General features: G+C 35.8%; 1 protein-coding gene across 2 annotated transcripts in view; it reads right to left on the bottom strand.

Annotated features, from left to right (window-relative positions):
- Positions 1-16,243, bottom strand: part of LOC109677361 (chemokine-like protein TAFA-1) — a 528,286-nt gene that overhangs the window by 13,090 nt on the left and 498,953 nt on the right. For both annotated transcript variants that reach the window (XM_074044189.1, XM_074044188.1), the window contains exon 4: positions 4,544-4,668. In XM_074044189.1, the coding sequence (XP_073900290.1) occupies positions 4,544-4,668 (125 nt within the window). The remainder of the gene's footprint in view (positions 1-4,543; positions 4,669-16,243) is intronic.

Here is a 16,243-nt window from a genome sequence, read left to right as displayed (position 1 = left end):
GTGTTTGCCCTTGATCTAATGTCCGCATATGAGGGAGAACATATGACCTCTTACTTCTTTATCGTTTTAGAAATGGAACATTTTGAGTCCAAGAGTGGAAGTCCATTTAAATCTTCCAAAGTTAGGTGGAACAATAATAAAAGTTTGCATTCAAAAGTTGCTTGGGTCAGGAGCAGAATTATAAGAATTTTCCATACATTTATTTTCATATATTTTCCTTATAAACAGTAGATCCTTCCAAACCTTAGTTTCCTACATTCGAATGGCATTTCTTGCCTTGGTTTATACTGTCTTCTTTTCCACCCAGAGGGAGAAAATGACATTTACAAAGCTGAATTGATAGCCAATCCTAGGCCCTCTCTTTCATGGGAGACCAAAGGTTCCATCTTGTCCAGCATCACATCCTTAAGACATTAGCACAATGGATTTTGATAGTAGAGGATTAAATATATTTGCTGACTAAAGAAACGATTGACTTCACATGGATCCAGAGTGAATTGTAACAGTGTAAATTAGCTTATTTTTCCTTCTTGGAAATCCTCTAAATCTGTTAATATTTTCCATGTCTTTTAATGTCTCTTCTTTTTTAATTCCTTATCTGTTTGGATATCAATCATTATTTTTTAATAGATATCTCCCTTTTTCCTTTCCTTTCTTCCTTCTTTTTAAGAGGCATTTCACATAAAATGGGCTGGAAGTCAGAATTTTAAAGTCACAGGCTTTCAGAACATTTTAGACCTGCTAGCATGAAGAAGCTAGAATAGTCTAAGCTGGTACTTCGGCCTTTAAGTAATATAAAAAAAAATTGGGACAATTCAAATAGGCAGAGATTTTTCAAAATCAGAGTTGCCAAGAGGACTAAGGATCAAAGGAGTGTGAATGAGTGATTGTGGGGGATTTGTGTTGGCCAGTCACATAAAACACTGATTTGACAAATGGTTATTATGGCTAGTTGTGCAATCTAATGTCTGTTAACTCCCTCTTTTGGGAATGGAACTTGACTTTACATTGTGATTTTCTCACTAATGTGACAGACATTCATATACTAGACTGGAGCATATCCAAAATTGTTTGATACATTTATAGTTATTATACCAGATTATCTAATTTTCCTTTTCAAGTAACATTTTTTTCTCATTTCATCCTCTTTCCCTTCTTGTCCTCAAACAACTGATGTTCAATTTTTAGTTGGAATTGTTTCAACATTATCATATAACTTATTTCTTCTAAGAGGAAGTTTGTCTTTCTAAATTAAGCCATTGTTTTGCATATGCAAGGCACATATGTGTTATTGAATACATGAGACATAGACTCCCCAACTTTCAAATTTCTTGATTTAGTGTATTATTTCAATGAAAAGAAATAATTTAATAGGTAATCAAAAATAGAGGTGAAGATCATTAGTCAATGTTTAGACTAGTCTTGCTACTGTGTACCAATAAAGCAATTTAATGAGGCAATCCAAGCAATGATCCCTTAAGGACATGTTTGGCCATGATGTACCAAGATTCTCCCCAGGAGGGCATGTGCCACTAGCTTTATTCCACTTCAGACTGGATCTCAGACAACCATTCAAACATGACTACTTCTTTTTTATGGCATGACATCAGGGTTCTTTTCCCTTTCTTAGGATTTATTCTTCCAAATCCTCTGAAAGCCTTCATCTAATTCTACCCATCCTTTCTACTTTCTTCCTTGGGATATATTGTGAACCAGATCCAATGTCTACAAGGTTTTCCTTTAGATTCCAATGTCTACAGGCCAGTCCACATTCTCATGTGTCTGGTAATTTAGATAAAATATAGAATTTCTGCTCTGTATTCTCCTTAGAAATTTTAGATTATATCATACATGGAAGCATCTTTTGTTTATCTGTATTTCAAAGACTTCTGAGAATCTTGTCTTGGGTTACTATATTGGATGTAGCCTACAAAATAGGAAGGAATTGAAAAATCCTTTTATTACCTAGGGAAAAATAGTAAAGTCCCAGGAAGCTTTCTGGCAATTATCTTTAGATTAGAATTAATTTTTTAAATAGAAAGAAACTCAGATACCATTTTAACCATCTGGGTATGTTTTTCAGCATTTTGTTATTACTCTCTTTTTTTCTGGGGAGTGCATTCTTTGAATCAACTTTGCACATAAGAACAAAAGAGGTAGTTTTCTTTTTCTTACCTCTTTGATAAGAATGGAACAATAAAATATATTTTTCTAATAATTAAAGTACCTTTGTGAATTAAATAGTTTTAAAAGTAAGATTGCTTGAGTTAATATTTGAAGTGTGTAGGCATGTATGTGTTTTGATGGGAAAAACACACAGGGGTACAAGGAAAATTAATATGAACCCTGTTTTTCAGAGTCTACGACCTAGTGTACCTACTACTTGTAGAGAATAATTGACTCTGATATGCATCATCTGGAATTAATTGGTACTTTTTGTGTTTAAAAGTGCTTATTACATTGTGAGTTTCTTAGGAAACTTGAGGGGAGAAAATGTATGTGAGTAGTAGTGTTTGAGCACTTGCGAAGTTTAAAAAACACAGCTTTTTGTAATGCTCTTTTCTTCTCTAAAGACAGATGAGAATTCTCAATTGACTGATGCATAGCTGTGGGGCAATTTCTTATTTCCTTGCTTGAAGTGGATGTACACATCGTATAGGTACATCCTCTGTTCTTAAACCAAATGCGATAATGATTTATTTCTCTTATACATTGTACTCTCTGGTTATAATCAGCCCGTCCAGGGCAGGAACAGTGTGCCCCAGCCTCTATTTTACTGTGATCAGATTCTGCACAACACACATGTCAGAGACTATCTGGAGTATATTAATAATATTCCTGATGGCTTTAAAATAGATCCTATGGAGGCCAAAGAAAGTTTTATTTTGGTCACAAAAAGTAGGCGAACATTTTCTGAATTATTTTTTCAGTTTTTGATTTTTTTGTTTTTGAGTTTATCTTCTATCTTCCAAGATGTCTACTAGTTTATACACTTTGAATTTCTCATATTTAAGTCCTGAAATAGTTTGATGATAATATTTTTCTTTAATGAATTTTGGGTTGAGGGATACCATGAAAGCAGGGCTTACCTTCAACAAAGGGTGATCTTTATCAATTGAAATATGGAATAGGGATGGCATAAAATATATGAGGTATGTGGGAAAAGCAAAGATGATTAGATTCTAACTGTACTGGCCATAATTCAGAGTAGTTTAAAACAAAACAGTTTGTGAGGGTATCGTCAAACTATTTGGTTAAATCATTCACAGGCAAAACATAACCAAAGGGAAATCTGACCTCCTCCTCCTCCTAGCAATTAAAAATTGTTTCTGTAGGTGAGTGGCACAAATCAGGCTCATTTCTGTAGGTGATCACTGAAATGAAATGTAATAATCCACGCTGAGCTAGTCAGGTGCATGTAGATGCATGTTAACAAGATAGAGTGATTCAGAAATCTGTCTTTGTCACAGGCCAGGGAGATACGGCTCTTTACTGGCTAGCGCAGTCAGCAGAGGCAACTAAATTTGACACAAAAACTGACTCTACTTATTTTATCTGCGGAAAAATGAGTGTTTTGTACAGCACTATGCTGCATTATTTTTTGTGTTTTATGCATCACAAAGTTGCAAGAGAAAATTTTATTTATTGAAAAGATGAAACTGATAAGAAAGATGAAGTTAAGAGTCATGATACAGTGGTTGGAACTGAAGACACTCCTTGAAAGTTGAGTCACTTTTTTGGTGGATTAAAAGTGCAACATCCTAGAATTTGTAACTGGTGAAGATTGCTTTTAAAAATGGGCAGCACAGAGTTGATGTTCAGATGGTATACACACATGCAAACATCTGATTATTAAAATATTGGCATGCTTTGTGCTAGTAGATAAATAGTCCCTGCCTTAAGTTTCACAAGCTTTACCCCCTACCTCTCTCCTTTAGGATTCCCAGATTGTCCAAACCCTATAGGGTTAGTGGGTGTCCTAGATAGCCCTTGGTCCAGCATTCTGGCACCAATTCTGATTGGCTGGAGAGTCTAACCCAATGGGTTGTTGAATATTTTGAAGATAACTCCTGATTTAACCAGAAAAATCAAGAAAATATTATTCACTTCTTAAGCACATTTTTGCTTCTCTGAAAGAATTCTTTTAAAGGACATTGAAAAGATGGCTGTACTAAATGCAGATCTTTTTAGCAACTTCCTAGATGAATTAGGCAAGACTTTTATTTGATTAGCATCTTGAGCATTTATCCTGGATGAATTACTCAAATAATTACCACACTACTCCTCTTCCCTTTGGCTATGGAAACCCAGCTTTACTTATGATTCTGCAAGAGAAACACTAAACTGTTCAACATGGAAGAGGTAAATTCAGCCTCTAACTTATTCATGGATGGACACTGATCTGAGTAGTTCAGAATGTTATTGTTTAGGGAAAATTCTTTCTTCAGTCCAATTCAAGCTTTTCTGAATATTTTTTGCATAATACCAAGGCACGAAGTATAGTGTGTAACATGCATGAGACATTGGAAGGAAGTGAACTTACTCTTGTGGTCTTAATTTTGTTGCCTGTAGCACACATCCATCCAGAATTATCAGGGAGTGTCTTACATTCTTCTCCTTCTAGGCAGGGCTCCATCTCACACCACCATTTCCCAATCACTATGGAGGCTGTGCAAAAACAGGAGACAACTGTGTTTACAATTCATCAAACAACCTGGGAACTGATGCCTTATCCCTCTGCAGGGTTTAATGCTCTTTGAACAGTAGGTCCACTTTTATCCTCCATTACTGGCTAAGAAAAGTTTATTAAGAAAAATAATTTCCTCATATAATGAAAATATGTGCAGTGGAAAGACTTACTTTTTGGGTCTTGGGGGATTTCTGTGTCATTAGCTTTTGTAGATGAAGGACCTTGTCCTATTTTCTTTTTACTGAAGGGGCAAAGAAGCTAAGTACTTTTTAGAATGACTGAGGTGCTTTTTCAGTAAGGCGGTTTATCTACCCAGCATTAAGGTTTATCCTTAGCCTAGGGCCTTGGAGAATTTCAAAGGCCTACTAAAAGAAAAAAACTGAATTGACTAAAAGTGTAAAAGCAAAGTTGCAAAGTAAAAATCACGAGTAATGATAAATGAAAATTTATTTCTTTATGGTTAAAATTAGTTGATATGGGTTGTGGTTTCCTTTTCATATGTTTGATATGGTATGGGTGAGACTATTACTAGCTGAATATTTGATGAAACAGCTCTACTTTTCAGGGTGATATAAAAGATGACTATATTACAAAGCTGGCAATGAATTTAGTGTATGTACTTATAGCACACTTATTTTTGATAATGAGATTTTATAAAACCAGTGACTAGATTTACTCAATACAAATCAAAAATCTTTACACCTTCCTTAATGCTGAGTGAAAAATTATTTCTATACAATTATCAGTCATTTCTGCAGCTCCTCAAGGTGTTAGTTCTTCACAAATTCACCTTGGCTTTTCCACTGAAATCCTCAAAATGGCAGCTAGTTTGTTTTATGATACTTTTCTGCAGGTTATGTTCATATTGGGCCAGGATTCTAGTTTTTTTACATACTCACCCCTTATTCCCCATTCCCAAAAGTGAATCTCTACCATGATGTTTGAGTCTCATAGTGACAAGCCAAATGACATCTGTTAACATCACAGAGGATCAATATTAAAAATGGAATGGGGTACAGTCTGCCATGAAACAGGAGTACATTACAATTGTCTGCCCATTCTGTATTCACTAAAGGGATGAAATTGCCAACTTAGAAGCAGAGTGGTTTACATATCCAGACATTAATTTGCATTTATACTTTTCTTCTCTATAATTTCTTTTCTTCAGTCTTTCTCTCTCTTAGAATTCAGTGTTTTTTCACCTTTGCTTTGAGTAAAACTACTATACAGGATTATATAGGCAAAGTCAGATCTATCCTCATGTCATCACTTTAAGAAAAATTCCAAGGGTAATTTTGCCATTTTTGATTTTTGCTTTATATATGGAACAGAACAAGGTACATAAAATGCAACTTCATAGGATATGACTAGCAAATACAGAAGGTAAGCTCTTGTAAAGAGTTCCATCCATACATAGGCAACATGACAATCGGATGAAAACAGATGATACAAAAATTGGATATAACAGAAGACACAAGATAATAATGAGAGTGTTTAATTTTTCTTTTTAGCGGCAGGGCTCTGTATTAAGGTGTGGAGTAGGGGAGGTTTCTTGTCATGGATAAAAGGGCTGATTTATGTGAATGAAGAGTTGACAATATTAAATAAGAAAAGTGTTTGGCAGCAAGAAAAACATGTAATATTGAAAAGGGACAAAAGTAAATTGTAAAACTTCTGGTAATATGAGATAAAAGTCAGGATTTGGTGGTATTTATTGAAAACCTATAATCTGAAGCCCCCTTTCAGCTGGTGTTTAATAAGCAAGGGTTATAATCATACTACCTGTTCTAATGTTTCTCCCTTAAACCTAGCTAATATTTCAATATTGCTTCACTGAATCTAGATCATGGGGAATGGAAACCCTCTGATCATTACTGTGAGACTTTCCCAAGAAATCCTTTAATTTAGCATGTTGTCACCCCTCTTATTCACATAGGGGTGCTAATAATGAACACCTGCCGGAGGGGTCAGTCTGTAGTATTTTTGCCTCCTTCTAAAGAGCTCCATTTCTTCTCTTTTTTTCCATCTGCTCTCAGCCCTCTTGGAACTGACCTACTTTGTTGCAAGCTAACAAAGCAGTTTCTCTTTCTTTTAGGCATTAATATCTTCTAAATGAAAATGTAGACAATAGGCAAAAAGTATACCTCCAAACCCACATATCACCTTAATTCAAAGTTGTAAAGACTCAGTGGGTCATATAGGGGAAAAGACTTTCTAAGAATAAAACTGCCTCCTGCTTATAATATCTAAAAATTCATATTACAATTGCTTCTCCTAAATTGAATTTCACGATTTGGCATTGTTCTCTGGCTTATTAGGATCTAGTTTATTCTTCCAGTGTTGTGTTTCTAAAGATGCTATTAGAACAACTTTGTTTCTGACTTATGCATTCCATGGTCATCTTAATATCTCTTCCTGTCCTGTGTCAAATGATAGTCTCTAACCTGGATTTTCTCAGAAGCATGCCTTTCCTACTATAGCTTTTTAATGATTCACAAAGAGAGAATTTCAAAATTGCCTCTTCTTCCCCTACCCTGGAAACTACTTAAAACTGTCAGATTACAGGAAGAGGAAAGATCTGTTAGATTTAATAAAAACCCTAATAACAATGCTATTTAACTTTTATAGTATATTTTTATACCTTCTTAAAATAAGAAAAATATAAATATAAATCATCCTTAAATATCTCAAGTTATAATGATCAAAAGATAATTGTCATATACTGAATTCCTTCATGTGTTTTGGTATTAGGTATTTTAAATGTATTACTTCATCTTTGCAGCAATCCTATAAGGCAGTTATTGAGATTTTTTTTTTCCTACTGGGCTTTGAACTCAGGGCCTTGTGCTTGCTAGGCTGGTAGGCACTCTCCCACTTGAGTCATGCCCTCAGTCTAAGAATTTGTTTGTATACATGGAGAAATTGAACCCCGTGATTAAATTTTCCAAAATTATACAGATAGGAAGTATAGGAATTAACACTAGAATTCACACTTGCTTATCCACAAAATTCTTGCTTTTCATTATTAGGATGCAAACTCATTCTACTTTGGTGTTTAGTGTTCAGAGAACTTAAAACTGACTTCTGAGTATATGAATTCATTCTGTTATATTACTACTGAAAATAAAACATTTATTGTGAAATGAATTACATTCTCTTAAAAATGGATAATAGCCAGTTTATCACACTTGCTTTTTCTTTGGTCTAAAACACACATTGTTTGATTCTATTAGTTATAGCATTTTAATAGAAATTCCCACAAGTGAACAATTTTGGAAGCCATGAAAAACATGTAAAACAGATACCTAACTGTCATAAGGACTTTTCATCCCTTACATGAACTGAGTTAATTAAATATTAGCTAAAAAATCCAACTTTCTCTTATCTGTAGGGAATGTGAAAGAGGATCTTTAAGGTCCCTTAAAGATCTTTAAACACCCCGAGGTGCTGAAATTCACTCCATGAATGTGTCATGTGCAGGAAATATCTGATCTCAACTCTTTCAAGAACACTCCTTTTTTCTTGACAGATTCATAAAGTCACTAACGTTACTTAAATCATGAGTCTTGATTTCTCCCTTATATAAAGTCTTATTGCCGTAGAGCAAAAGAGATACTGCAAAAGGAGAAATAATCCTTCCTTCAGCATAAATCCTCAGTATAGCAGAAACGCTTTGTCGTTGTTCTCATTGCTGTTGCTGTGGTTAACTGATGAGGCATTTTCCAATGGAAATAAGTAATGGGCTTAATAAATACAGCAAATGAACATTTTCCTGATCAGGAACTTCAGTCTCTTTTCATCATTTTGATAGACAATGTTTGCCTCTCAATCCAGTAAATGTTTATCAAAGCACTACATGATTTACTGAGAGTGATAAAATAAAGAACATAACATAGTCCCCACCCTCCAAGCTTACAGCTTGCTTCAGGTCTCTCAACAGGGGCGCTATTGGTATTTGGGCATGAATTTCAGTGATAACAGTATAAATGAGCAAAGTGATCTTCTAGAAGTAAATATGTTATTGTGCTAAAAGAGCAGCTCACATTAAGGAGTAGAAAGAGGAATGTCTTACTAAGATTGTGGAAGTCCCTGGAAGTAAGGAGCTTGGACTCTTTTGGGGTTTTGTTTATTTCTTAGAGGGAATGGAGAGTTACTGAATATTCTAGACTCTAGATTTGAAGAGCAAAAAGAAAACATGATTAAAGGGTGCTTGGGAAGCTAGGCATGGTGGTGCATGGCTCTAATCTCAGCTACTTGGGAGATGGAGGCAAGAAGCTTGTGAGTTCCAGGCAAGTCCTGGAAAAGTTAGGGAGACTCTATACCCAAAATAAAATACAAAAGCAAAAGGACTGGGGGGTGTGGCTCAAGTGGTAGAGAGCTTGACTATGAGTTCAATCACAGTACTGAAATAAATTAAATGAATAAATATATATATTATATAATAAAGAGTGCTTGAGAAAGATGAATTTGGTGGTGGTGTGCAAACAAGTAGAAATAAATAGAAGAAATGGCAGGTAAGTGTCAGTATACTCAAAAGTAGGCAAAAAAGAGTTCTTTGGTTTGTTCTCAGACAGAGTCTTGCTAAGCTGCCTAGGCTAGCCTGGAACTTGCAACCTTTTTGCCTCAATCTCCTAAGAGTAGCTGGGATTATAGATGGGCATTACTTGCCTCCCTGGCATAAGTTCTTTATTTGAGGTTCCTGCACCAGAATTGCAAAAAAAGGCAGAGCTGAAAATGATGTTAGGAACAACAGAAGAAACATGGCCAATAAGTCAGTCATCTTAGTTGGCTGCCTCATGGTATTAGACTCCTGTGTCCACCTACTGGTACTGCACAGTGGGAGCCTTGAAGGCAGGCATCACACTGTCTCATGGGATGGATAGCTCAAGACAGGTTTATGAACAAATGGATGAAATATGGAACACAACAGAAAAAAGACAGTTTCTGTAACAAAGGGTTATGGGGATTGCATGAAAAAATTTATTCAAAACATGAGGCAGACTGTGGCATTCGGTGAACATCCAATAAATATTAACTATCACTATCTTCATTACTGTCATCATTTGTGTAGCATGAAAGAATAAAATCCCTGTACAACAGAAAAGGCAACCCTTCACAAAATTAGAGAGCAAACCATTGTTCTTCGATAGTATGCCAAATTTCAGCTTGCTTCTGTGACTTATGAGATTTGAGTATAAATTAAATGGTTGAACATATGATTGCATTTGTATTCCCAGAAGTGGGTTATAAGTACATCAATCAAGACAAATTTCCAGCCCCATTTTATGCAACCTGTCATACAACTTAAGGCAATAGTTAGAACTCCATTAGAAGGATAGGACAGCTCTCCAGGCTTGCTATTTGCACAGGTTGTTGGAACAGCTGTTAAGGTGCTTTTCTTCAGAGGATCTGCAGTGACTCCCTTTATTTGTCTTTATCAAAGCACACAGGAAATTAAAAGCATTGAATGCTCTTCTCTGAAGTTACTCCAAACTTCCTCTTTCCTAAGAGCACACGTTTAAAGATATGATCCAATTTGGAGGCACAATGTATTTTTAAGACTTGAAACTCTGATATGTGATAGGAGCATGCACTAAGTGTGGTGAAGGTGACGGAGGGACACAGGTTTGGATCTTCACTGTACTACTTACTAGTCATATGGCTTTGGAAAGTTGCTCAGTTCAAGACTTAGTTTCCTTAGTTCCTGGAGTTATAAAAATCATAACTGGTGACTGCATTTCAGATAAAATAAAGGACTCAGCTTAATGCCGAGTACTCAAAACATGGCAGTTATTACCATTATTTATCCACGTGTCCATTTCCAATTGTGTATCCATTCATATGATTACCTTCACCCTGATTTGACACCTTAGACGCAAATTTATACTAGTTCTGGTATCTGGTATATATATATATATATATATATATATATATATATATATATATAATATATATATTATATATAATATATATTATATATATATATAAAGGGATTGTAGTGTAGATCTTTTGGGCTATAATATATTTCAAAGATAGATACAGAATTAATAGCTGATGATAGGAATGATTAGTATTGCATTATTCCTACAAATTCTATTCTAGTGCTTTTCATATCGAGGCAATTTTACCTTCATAAGGGTGGACGTAAAGGTGGAGACTGTGCAATAGGGAGGATTTAAAACTATAACATAAGTGTGATACAATTTCCTTGAGTGGTAACTTTCCTTGAAGGTATTTGGAGACAAGGGTTATCTTTTATGCATTCAAAAGCTATTCATTCACTGCTGTGCTGGACATAAAATAAAGACACATAGTTGCCTTCCTAAACCAACCTACTCTTTCTTGTGGAGCTATATGCTAAATGTAGGGACCAGATAATATATAGTGACAAATTGTGATACATAAAAAGATACAGCATGCTATATAGGAAAATAATAAATAGATCTAATTTAGAGTTTCAAAGTGGTGGTAGTGGTAAGAGGATTCCTCACTGATGAAGTAACTTAACCACTAAGTAATTAAAATTGCTTCACACAGGGCTGGCAGAGTGGCTCAAGTGGTAGAGTGCCTGCTGAGTAAGCATGAGGTCCCGAGATCAAACCCCAGTAATGGCAGAAAAATGTTTCATATTAAAACAAGTATATATTTTATAAGAGAAAAGGCCAACCTCCCATGAATTTTATGATAAAATAGAAAAAAACAATCTTTTAAAATATAAAGAGCTATTCCAGGCTGTCTTTCCAGGCATGGGGGCGCAATTACTAGTTCTTTGATAAAAGCTGTCTCTCTGGGGATGGAATTTTCAGAGACTTTTGCCCACTCAAGGCAACTCTCCTAGTTCCTGCCAGGTATAAATTCTTCTTGGTCTGGATACCAGCACTAAAGCCTGGGCTTATTCTGCACTTTTACTGGGTGATAGATCTATCCTTGACTCTACTTCTAAATCAAACAATGGATGTTTAGTTTCAATGACTACATGGTTTTATTTTAGAATTAAATTCATTTAAGTGTGGTTTTGCATTTGCACAGGAGCATGATTTTTTATAAATGGCTAGGGGAATACCTATTATTTTCTAACATTCAAGATATACAGGTCCATCATAAGACTAAACACCACCCACAATCCTATTTGATAGACACATACCGTTCCATTTGGGTATGCTTTCTTACAACTTTAGAAATGGCTCCATGGAGGGCTATATTGGTATACAAGTATTTTCTCAATTTTTGAAAATACTTCATGATGGCATTATTAGATTATGTAATACCATTTTTGCCAGAATCGTTACAGATTTACCATAATCAAATAATGTTAGTTAAGTACACTTTCTTTTTTCATATGCAAAGTAATCACTTTTATGGTTATTGATATATTAAAATATCACTTTTGGTTTATTCCACTTTACAACTGATTCCAAATATTAAATTATGCCCAGAAAATTTCTGTCATCTAGTTTATTTGCAAAACCCATGCTCATAGTCTTGGCAGTAATAGGAAAGTGGTACACTGATTGTAAGTTCTTTCATTTTAATCTCACTCCCACTAGAGAGATTGATATAAATAAAATTTAAATAGAAAACACATTTCAGATGCCAGCAGTGAAAAAGACTTTGTCAGCCTAATGAAAAGGTATCAATTTTCTCTACTTTATTCAATAAATTGTGAGTCATTTTCTAAATGGATTAGATTAAAGGAAAGTTCAGACTCCCAGGGAGATGCTCATGGCACTGATGGAGACTTTAGATGAGGGAGAAAGAACAGGGCACACAAAACCTCTTAGGCCACTTCAAATTTATAAAAATTGATACCAACCAGGACAGAAGTGTCTCTAACCCTGAACTCACCTACTACTTGAGAAGTCAAATCCTGGGGTATTGAATGAGACACACTGTTTCTCTTATTTTATTAGGATGTCATCGGTGGCTGAGTGAACTACAACTGAGAACATGGAACCATTGGGAGGGAGAGGTTGGGTAAAAGCTGGTGGCTCTCTGAGCTATACATGCCTGTCTCACAGACACCTGTGATGTGTTAACACAGATGTTTGATAAAATGAGAGAACACCATGATAGAATACTATTGTGCTCACATAGTCACTGGGGCAGACTGGTGCCTTTGGATTTGTTGTAATTAATTTAACTTCAGAAAACATAACTTGACTTTCATGTGAAGATGAAATGTGGAACCCATGATCATAGAGCACTCAAGTCTAATTCGACTTGTGTGTGTCTGAAATAGCAAAATAATTTCTTGATTAGTTATTGCTGTAATTTAGCAGAAACTGCCCAATATCTTTTTGGAATGAATATATTTTTGCCCACCAAGCCTTTAAAAGGTGAACACTAACACTCAGTCTATTTCATCTTTTCCTTTATATGGTGCCACCTAACTAGCATGGTTATTTAATTTTTTTGGCAGTACTGAGATTTGAACTTGGGGCCTTGCACTTTCTAGGCAGGTGCTCTACTGTTTGAGCCATGCTTCCATCCTCTTTTCCTCTGGTTATTTTGGAGATAGGGTTTTGTTTTGTGCCCATTCCAGCCTGGACCATGATCTTCCTATTTTACAATTCTTGTCTTCACTGATATGAAGGCATGTGCCACAATGCCCAGCTTTTTTCCACTGAAATGGGATCTCATCAACTTTTTGGTTCCAGCTTACCTGGACCCATGATCTTCCTGATCTCAGATCTTAGCCTCTTACCTAGCTTGGGGTGACAGGCACATGCCACCACATCTACCTATTGGTTGAGATGAGGGCTTGCTAACTCCAAGCATGGGCTGGCTTTGAACCGTGATTCTTTTAATCTCAGCTTCCCAAGTACCTAGGATTACAAGTGTGAGCCACTAGCCCCCAGCTTTTATTTTATTTTTGATTTACATGTTTTGGTTGTACATACAAATGAGGTTTGACATGACAGTTCAGCACATCATATAGTGTGCATTGATTGTAACTAGAATGTGAAAATTAATATCTGGATCACTGGCTAGTATCTTTACTGGTTAAAGTAAATTCTCCCATTTTCCAGATATGTTGATTCTAATCACAAAATTAATTTAGCATAAATATCAGAAATCTATATCTATAGATCAAAACTGACCTGTAGATTCTTGTTTTTTTCCCTACACAGTGCTTTTTAATAATTAAAATTAATGGCTAATGTATGTAAGTAAGGAAATATGAAAAGTAAGATTTTAGGTTTGAAAAAAATGGCAAATCTAGCCACATTGGAGCTGCATATCAATGGGACTAAGTGAGAGGTGCTCTCTCTTATCCATTGTGTTCACTCTGTCCACTTTGCCACAGTCCCTGCTTCTCTGTAATGTTCCTGGCACTTGCTCATCACATAGACATACATACACTTCTTGCAAGTGTGTTGTAGGTGCTGTCCCTGAAACACCATTCCAATGGACTAGAAAAAATCTGGGAGTCTTCCCTTTTCTGGATCCAGAAAATCTGAATGGCATCCTGTCCCCTAACCTTTACTATTCCTCTTCACCTTTTCAGTTGTGGCTCTCACTGTTTGCCCTGCTTTTCTGCTATGGATAATCTAGTATAGACCTGTAACTTCTTACAACTTCGACCCAAATGTTTGTTTTCATTGAAAATTTGTAGGGAGAAGGATTCGCACCTGATCTAACAAGTTAGACAGAAGGACACTAGCCAACATCATACAAAATCCACCTCTTGTGAATACTGTACAGCCACATTCTCAAGTTTTTCTAGAAAAATCTATAAATAACTAGAAGATTTTTGTACTTTATTTGATTTATTTAAGGAAATGACAATCCCCCAAGCCCCCAAACAATGAACAAATTTTTCTATGCCCCTAAAACAGGTTTCCTTCCCTTTCCCCTATCTCTTGAGTCTTGACTGCTTTTGTTCACTGATTGGGTCTACCACTGACTCCCTCATTACAAGAAAACAACTTGCAAGAGAAAACAAAAGAGTATGCCAAATAACTAAACACCTCTGATTTTTTTGACACTGCTGTGTAAAACTTTTCTTGACTATACTCAAATTTCACCAAACTTAGGTGTCCCTTCTTTGGGGCTTCTATTGTATTACTTTTCCATTTCTTCATATATTTAAGTGGTTGTTTCCATGTCTCTCTCCCTAAGAAGGTGCACACTTTTTGACATCAGCAATTGTACATTTCCAGCTGTGCATTTAAGGTACTAAGTGCAGAACCTTGCACATAGAAACTTTGGCATGAACTGTAAATTGGTTATAGAAGACCAACCCACAGTCCCTTCTCCTGTGATAATTCCTATTCTAAAATCTGAAGATAAAATAATTTCCTTGTAGGTGAGATTGAACATATAATCCAATTCTTGTCTATAAGAGTAAACAAAGGTCTGTTGGGGAGGGTACCCTGGAAAAGGTTTTGATTTCCTTGCAAGGAGGCATTTACTTCTGGCCTAGTCCTCTGTCCTCCTACTTACTGTCTTGAATGAGTCTGCTGAATCCATATAGGACAGTTACAGCCACTACAACCATTGTGAAGGAGAGTTCAGCACTTAGGTCACTGAACCCTTGTCAATGACCAATACCTCTGGATTATTACCTTCTGATTATATAAGAAAAATCAAGTCCCATTGTTCAAGCCACTGCAATTGGACATCCTGCTACTTGTTGCAAAACAGAATCCTCCATGACACCAAAGATACTCAGTAAACATTCATAGACCAACTGAATGACTGAATGAATGCAGATGTTTGATTGGGCCAAGACCAGATCACTTCCATTGTCTACTCATTTAGAATCAAGTAGTCACAATGACTGAAGAAGTATTTTTCTCCACATTAAAATTTAGACTTTCAGTTGACTGATAATCTTGAGAATGGCTTTCTGTCCTTATTATTATGTGCCTCTACTTTGCATGCATAAGCACATTGTCCTTCACAAAGCACCAGATGCAGAAGATACGGAGCTGGCACAGCTGTGTGTAAATCAGGCATTTTTCTTGGAACACTTCAGCATCTGTAGTGATGTTGGGTTTTCTTAATTACAACCCAGATCTGTTCACAATGGAGTAATACTAATGGTTATGGTCTAGAGAAACTAAATTCAATTTTACTAAGTTATTAAGATTCATTTGGATATCTCTGGTCTGATTCTAGTAGAATAGGAAAGCATGTAGAAATGGCTGTCATGGTGAAGTACTTCCTTTGCTGTAGCAAAGGAATAACCAGAGAGGGACTGAAAAATCAACCATTCAAGAAAAAGGGGAAAAATAGCAAGTCAAGGAAAGGCTGCTCATATTTCTTATTTGTTTGTGTCAAGTCATTTTCTATCCTACCAGTGGCAGTCTGAAATCTACCCCAACCTGAATCTGGGCCACAGGGAGAAAGTCTAAAAATCTTTGTGAATTGATATGATTTGCCAAGAAGACAGGTCTTCAGAAACTTTGTTTTCCCTTACGTTCTAAGTTTTCAAGCTGGCTCTAGCCCCAAAACTACCAAGCTCAAAAACCATTTTCATTTCACTTTCTGAGATGACAACTTTTCTAAAAGAAAAGAAATAATTACCAATGCAACCTGGCTTAATGA

Source organism: Castor canadensis, chromosome 10, assembly GCF_047511655.1.
Source record: "Castor canadensis chromosome 10, mCasCan1.hap1v2, whole genome shotgun sequence".
NCBI classification, from domain to species: Eukaryota; Metazoa; Chordata; class Mammalia; order Rodentia; family Castoridae; genus Castor; species Castor canadensis.
This window is presented reverse-complemented; position numbering and strand designations above follow the sequence as displayed.